This window comes from Acyrthosiphon pisum, chromosome A1, assembly GCF_005508785.2.
Source record: "Acyrthosiphon pisum isolate AL4f chromosome A1, pea_aphid_22Mar2018_4r6ur, whole genome shotgun sequence".
Lineage (NCBI taxonomy): Eukaryota > Metazoa > Arthropoda > Insecta > Hemiptera > Aphididae > Acyrthosiphon > Acyrthosiphon pisum.
In genome coordinates, this window is record NC_042494.1 from 70565889 (window position 1) to 70573667 (window position 7779).

Below are 7779 nucleotides of genomic sequence, written 5' to 3' on the forward strand. Positions count from 1 at the left end.
TCGAGTTTAATTCGTTTAGACAGGTACACGTTTTATGCGCGCGGTGGATTGCGTTTCTTTTTTATTTCGGGTTTTTTGACGTCGTTGGGGGTATAAAAAAAGTTGCCGGCTGGATTTATTTCGCGATCGTATTTTCAATCGGTCTAACTCTGGTCGAATGCAACACGCTGCGGGTAATTCGAGACCATAAAATATTATACGAGCGGAATAATAATAATATACTACCCATATTACTGCCGGACAAACTGTTGTTGTCGTCGTGGTCGTGTCGGCATTTCGACGTCGTCTATATAACATTGTTAATATATTATATCCGTTAGATCGCGCGTTTATCCCCGTCAAAACACTTCTTCGTTATATTATTTTCAACGGTGAAGAGTATCTGTATTCTGTATTGTATTTGCTGTCGCATCATTCAACTATTGTATAGTGAAAAATCGTTTCGACAGATATTCCTCGTAAACGCATAACAAATAACGCTCTTGAATTTGACAACGGATAGGTTATATATCATATATCACGTATGTATAATGTATAATATATAGGTAACGGTCGTTTGTCACTATACGTCTATATATTATACATACGACAGGCGACAATAAACCCGTAATACACTGCTTCACACGTCTTGTTATTTACCATATTAAATCCGCTACAAATTACAATATAGTTTTTTGATCCGATTAACCCTTATAAAACTGCATTCGACGATAGTGTTCAGCATTAACATCCTTCTTCATTCGTCGCCATTAACTGCGAAGACAAGTTCCATTGAAGCCTGCCTGAATCAACTAAAAAATACACCTCTATAAAGTTAAACGATTAAAAATCGTTATATAGGTACAGGATTTTATTTAAATGGCTATTTTAGTTTTTTTTTTTGAAAAAAGAATGTATTTCATATTCGATAGATATTAATTTATTAATGTTTTTAGCGTTGGATAACCTGTAGGTATATATTATTTCTTAATTAATATAAGATAGTATATACTGACTTACGTGCGCTGACTATACGTGCGTGCACGTTTTTGCTCTTCTCCGAATGATCTCACTGTTTAGTGTATTGTAACTAATTACGTATTATAATAGTGAATTTCATTATTTATTCATCATTTCTCGCGTCCAACAATATAATCATCATCGCACAATAGAATAGTAAAATTTTGAATTAATATTGTTCAAAAGTTTATGCTCTCGTACGTCAGAATAAACAGAATATTTCACGATATTTTATTATATTGTGACAATAAGTGTATGTAAATAGTTATTTCTAATTGTTATTCGTATTATATATAATATTGGCTATTGTGCACTAGTGCACTTCGATAATTTTTTCATAATTACATATACGTTCACCGTCATTAATGAGCGATTACCAATAGGTAATATGTAATAACGTATACAAATCATGTATGTATGTTTTTCGAATAATAACAAAAAAAATACGTCTTACATGCGTTATAATAATATAATATTATATGATATATATAATATAAATGTATAAAAACGTTTAACTGATCACGACGATGGAATTGTATATTTACTTAGTTAGCGATGAGTAAAAGAAAACTGCATGCAAGTACATATTTTTCTTGTATCGTAGTGTAAAAACTAAAAGCTTTTAATTTTGTGTTTATTCGTTCTGTATTTTGGCTTTGTATAGCTTTTATATATATATAAATATTATTTACTTATTCTTTTTAGATAAAATATTTTTATTTGTGTTTTGTGCAGTTCTTTTGTTCTATGTAACTTCTGCATTTTTACGTGTTGTGTGAATTTTTGGTTTGTTATACATATTATTTGTTTGTTTTGTTTTATTCCAATTGATTAATTATTTTTTCAACTGATATCATATTTTTATCTATTACGATTATAATTTAAGGGTGAGAAGTCACTTGAAAGAAAATATTTATTTCATTTGTTTTTTATTTTATGATTTCGATTAGTGTTAGGTTAGGATTGCTGAATTTTAAATAGTACAAACCATTCCGTTTGTTTAAAAAAATCATAAACCTAAATTTAACCATATATATACCATACCTGTTACGGGTGTGTAAATCAATAACTAATTTTGTATTATTTTGTTTTTAACGAATGCGTTTTTAGATATACTGGGCGTGAGTACACTGCAGAATCATACTTAGCTAGTCACGGTATCGGTCCAGTCACTGGATACGGGGTTAGTATATTTTTATTTTATAAGCACATATATAATAATATAATATTACATTTATAAATTAATGATGTGAAATTTTTACGCGGCGTTCGTTCCTAAAATCAACCGGTTTTTCGGCATTCGAAACTTACGCCGCATAATAGTCATATTATATAGTAACTATAGGTATAATAGTAATAATAATAATAATAATATTTATTAATATTATTATTATTATAGTAGCCGTGTATTTCAGATAATAAATCGTCCATTTAAGATACGAATCGCGTACTCCTTTAAAAAAATAACCATGAAAATGACGCGATTCCGAAAGTTAAAACAATGCTCTCCAGTATTTTACTTGATAAATTATCCAAATGAGCACATAAAAAAAATTGTTCGTATCACTCAAGACGACTTGTATTTTATTCGTCTAAAACTGTATGGATTTATTAATCTTTAATCTGACATTCTGTGAACAATCTCAAATATTTTCTTCAAATTTAAAAAATCTATTTATCATTTAATTTTTAAGTAAAATTAGATTTCTAGAAAACAATCTTTGCTGTTCTAAGTTAATTCACGCCCTATAATATAGGGTGAAGCCCCTTAAAAATCGTAACCTTCCCTTTTCGGCTGATTTGGCGAAACCAAAAAGCTTAATAATTACTTTATGTTATGAATATAAAAAAGTATTAAAAACAAGTTAATTGAAAAAAAAACATAGATACTTATATAATTTTTGTTATTAATTATTTGATCGTTGACCGTCATCGTTATCACCAATTACGTCTTGTACCAAAATAAAAATAGATATCTAATAAATAAATCATTTTTAAAACTTTTCTGTATGTATAGTATAAAGTACCTAAATGTAGACAAAATATATGCAATGTGCATGTAACTGGTAATAGATACTGCTCAAGTAACTATTAACAAAAATTATGTATAATTATTTATATATTACCTGTTTAAAATAAGCATTCGCCCTGTCTAGCTTCTAAATAAATGTAATGATAATTCACAATTGGATTTTAAGGTTTGAGTGGTTGATGAGTCCTAGTCATCCGGTCGATATGTACGTCGTGTTCACGTCATAAAATACAATCGAGTATAATAGTATTATAAATTATAATATTGTGTCAACGATATAATATTTAATAACGGTTATGTAATTTATATAATCGCACTGCTAAGGACGCGTGAAACGTGTTTTCATTAAAATTAATTGGTTTTATATCATGTATCGAGTATCGTTCTATACGGTTTGTTAAATTAATTTTATTACTGTCATTTGACGGTCCATAAAATGCTATTTGCGAAATGATTCATCTCTGTGTCCGACCGATCTCGTTATTAAAAACGGTTGGCGCGAAACGATGATATTATTACTTAACATCAAAAAAAAATCTCAGAGTTTAATTTAAACGATTGATTGTTCGTCTATTTTTAGTCCTCGGTAGCGTGACGAGGTCAGAGGGGAGCATTTCGGTTCGAAACCACTACCCCTATCCACCCATTATCTGCTTAATGCTTTAATAAAATACCATAATTTTGAATCGACCCGATCACAGTATCACTCATCAGTACAATGGTGGACATTGATATTAGCCTTCTTCTCCTAAATGGGAAGTGTATGTACTTCCGAATACCATGTAATCGGGATGTGACCATATGACTTGGATTCTACCACCACACTAACTCCCCCACAAAAAAAAAAATAATACGCGTTCACCATTTCTGGTGGCGTTAGTGGCCTCGAATCGTCACGCCCTAATATACAATATAATATTATAATAATGTGGATGGTTACCTATAAACTATAAAATACGTAAATCCACAAATATGTCAGTTATATAGAATTAAATAATAATTTATTTCAATATTTCAAGGATTTTGGATGTGAAATTTAACCTAACGGTGAACACTAGTATTTAAAAAAAAAATAAATGTTGCATCCGGAAGGTCGAGACAAATAAAAACTTAAAATGTATCTGTGTTTAAAATCGGGCTATTTAATATTGCGAATTATTCAAATTTTAAAACTAGTATTATTTCTCTATTTTAAAATTGCTTATGTCGACAAATATTAGTGGTCAATCAATTTTAGGATTCGTTACTTTATATGCTGTTACAGTAACAAAAAAAAAATTATCTCGCATTTACATTACACTTACTATATAGTACTTAGGCCTCATTAGTTTTAAAAACATAATTTTATTCACCAAAATAATCTTGATAAGTAGATATCATTTTTTTTTTTTTTTTTAACGCATTAATATATAATGTATACTTGTTTGAAATTGTATTTTGTAAAAAACCGGTTAAGTATAAACATATTAATATTTCAAAAAATGCTATTTGCTTTTTTGAAAACTTATCCCTAGAATATTCTGGTGAATATATTGTATCAATCGTTGAAAACGATTTTTAACATTTCTTTAATATATTATATTATTGTGTAATACAATGTTTTGTTTTTGTATTTGATTTCAGCCAATGTACCGAAGTGGCTACAACCGATTCACCCCGTACTGATTATAATATAATAATATTATCCTATGAGATTATTATATACATATTTACATTACGATTAACTATAATTTTTACTCATGCATATATATGTGTAATAAGGCAGCCATAAAAAATAATATAAATATATATATATATATTATACTATTAGATCCATTTATATACATATATATTTGACGACACAATGACGAGATGCATGTAAATTATTTTAACTTCCTCCCGTCTGATACCAACCCTCCTCTGACACTGAGTTGGGCGACGATTTTAGTAATATTTTTGAAAAAATAATTAAACACGCACACGCATAATATACATTATACTTATTACATAATTAATTAACTGTTGTCTACGTTATCGTGTCGCCGTCAATATTGCGTAAAAAGTATAAAAAGCCGACCACCCCGACCCATTCCATTACTCTTCTCCCGCGACAACTAAATATTTTTATTTTAAAGTTAAACTATTATAGGTATTTATATATATTAACGATTTAGGACTTTGAACCCTCCCCGAATTTTGTACATCTGAATCTTTTGTACGCCATTTATTTATTTATATTATTATTTTAATTGTTATTACCAATATGATTATTATTCGTTCTCCGATTCACATGCTCCTCCGGGTAGACCCGTTCCCAAATATTGTTTAAATATATTGATAAATAATAACTATGAACAAAATATCATGACAAAAAAAAATAAAAAAATAAAATAAAAAAAATGTATCTTAGATTTAGAACGCCTACGTTTGTGTGAAAACTATATTATATTATATGCGTTATTATTATTTAACATTAAATCGTTTGAATCTCAATTGATGGACATTCGTGAGTTGGTAGGAATAAAACGAATCTCGATAGTAATAATAATTGTTAATTTTAATGATGATGGTGGAATAATAACATCGAAAGGCGCTCGAAAAGAGCGACGGACGGACGGACGGTCGGCTTTTTCTATTCATTTAATTTTTATGTTTTTGTTTTATAAGAGTAAAATTTAAAGGCCACCGCTGCCTTTTGATTACGTTTGTTGCCAAAATACCACTGTAGACCACGTTTTTATTTTGACTGACTCGCAATTATATTTCGAATAATTATTGTTGCGCGCTTGTCTGCGGTCAAAACGTGTGTGTAATGTATATTATTTTAAATAATAGGAAAAACGATCTGAATGTTCACCAACCCCAACAAACAAATATATATATATTATATATACGTATAAAGAGCTCTCTCAATTTGTTTGTATGTTTTTTAGTTCATTTTATTACTTATATTTATAATGATATATTATAATTTTAAGTTTTATTATTACTATTATATTTTTTTTTCTTTTATACGGAAGCCCCGAACAAGAAACATCACACTTAGATTTTTGTTTGTTTTTATAATATAATTATTATTATCATTATATATATATTACTATTAAACATTTCTGTACAATCGTGTCTAGTTAATTTATTTATTCTGTTAGCGAGTACAAAATGACGATGTAATATTTACTTATGTACCATATATTATTATGAATAATGATAATAATAATAGCGCACAACATTATATTATATACATTTTTTTTCTAAACAAAAAGACCGCACAAATATTATCGTGTTACGAAACCAAAAAAAAAAAAAATTTAAACAAAAACAATTGTGTACCAATCATTCGATTGTTAATATATTATTATAAAATATATAATTTTAATCCAAATTTTGTTTATCCCTCCCCTTGTTATTATTATAATTTGTAATGATATTTTATAAAATGAACAATTATTATAATATTTTATGGTTCAAATGTTGAAAGCACGTTTATTTATTTCCTTTCCTGATCTATATACTCCCGAGGCGGACTGGACCGAAGGGCAAGTAGGTGATCGCCCCCTGGGCTGTTATGATTGCGGGCCCTCGCAGGTTTATTGGGCCAGTGGACCGTGATTATTTTATCAATAGGTACCTACTTTATGCAATCTATAAAACTGTAGCTTGGTTTGCTTAATATTAATGATAGCTATTGCCATTAAAAAATGTATATTTGTGTAATTTTTGGGCCTTTACCTATGATCGCCCGGGCCGTTTTTTACCCCAGTCCGCCCCTGTATACTCCACCACCGTAAATAATATATAATAGTAAACAAATACAACACAAAACACATTATAATATTGTATTTAAGTAGGTACCATGAAATATTTGGTGCTTTTAGTTTCTTAGTGAAGCGATGAATGTATTGATTTTACAATGTGTGTTTTTTTTTGTGTCTGTCACGATAGATCACCTAGTCAAAATAATGCTTCGATTTTCAACTTTGCTAACTTTTCTGGTAAATGAATCTAGTTAGTGCAATACTATGTTCAAAATTTAAAAGTTTTCAAAAGCCTCGAGAAAAACCAAAAAAGTTAAGTATAAACTGTGTTTTTACGCAAAATCGATTTCGTTTTAATGCAACTACAAAAACAAATAGATACATGTCATTTTTACTGATTGTTTATATTAGGATTTTCTATACACTATAACATTTTCTAAATATTTTGACTCGTTTTGAGCTATTATATTTAAAATTTTTAGTTTAAAAAAAAGATATAATGTTTATTAGGTGATTAATTTTTGTTGTGTCGAAATGCTTGAAAATGTATTAAAGGTTTTTCATAAATTGTTTTAATAACGGTTGAGATTTATTAAAGATACACAGTCACGAATTTTAAGTATTAAAGTTAAACCAGTCTCGAAAATGCGCAAATTATTTTGTAGTTAAAAAGAATTAAAATGTTCAATTTTTATAGCTGAGGATTGAAAATTTAAAATAAGGATTGTCATAAATATTTTATACTGTAACTAATAAAATATATTTACATGTTTTTTTTTTTTTTGTAGAAATTTTAAGGAGGCTTGAAACTTTTTAAGTATATTATTATATCTTTTACACAACAATGATATTTTCAATACATTGTTTTCGGCAAAATTTAATTTAATCTACTGTAGTAGTACTAATATTAAAATAAATTACTTTAATCACAATAATATAACGTATATTTAGTTATATTGCAGTAATAATTTTTCTTATTTATGTACAACAATTTTATATCGTCGAATTCAAATT

The 7779-nt window shown here is 28.1% G+C and overlaps 1 protein-coding gene across 1 annotated transcript; it reads left to right on the forward strand.

Annotated features, from left to right (window-relative positions):
* Positions 1 to 2109: 2109 nt before the first annotated feature.
* On the forward strand, positions 2110 to 6317 carry LOC103308691 (RNA binding protein fox-1 homolog 2-like; the record flags this gene model as incomplete). The annotated part of the gene is given in 2 exon segments (XM_029487449.1): positions 2110 to 2182; positions 4655 to 6317. Coding segments are annotated over 2 exon segments (115 nt in total), but the record flags the coding sequence as incomplete, so codon positions are not given.
* Positions 6318 to 7779: the final 1462 nt, after the last annotated feature.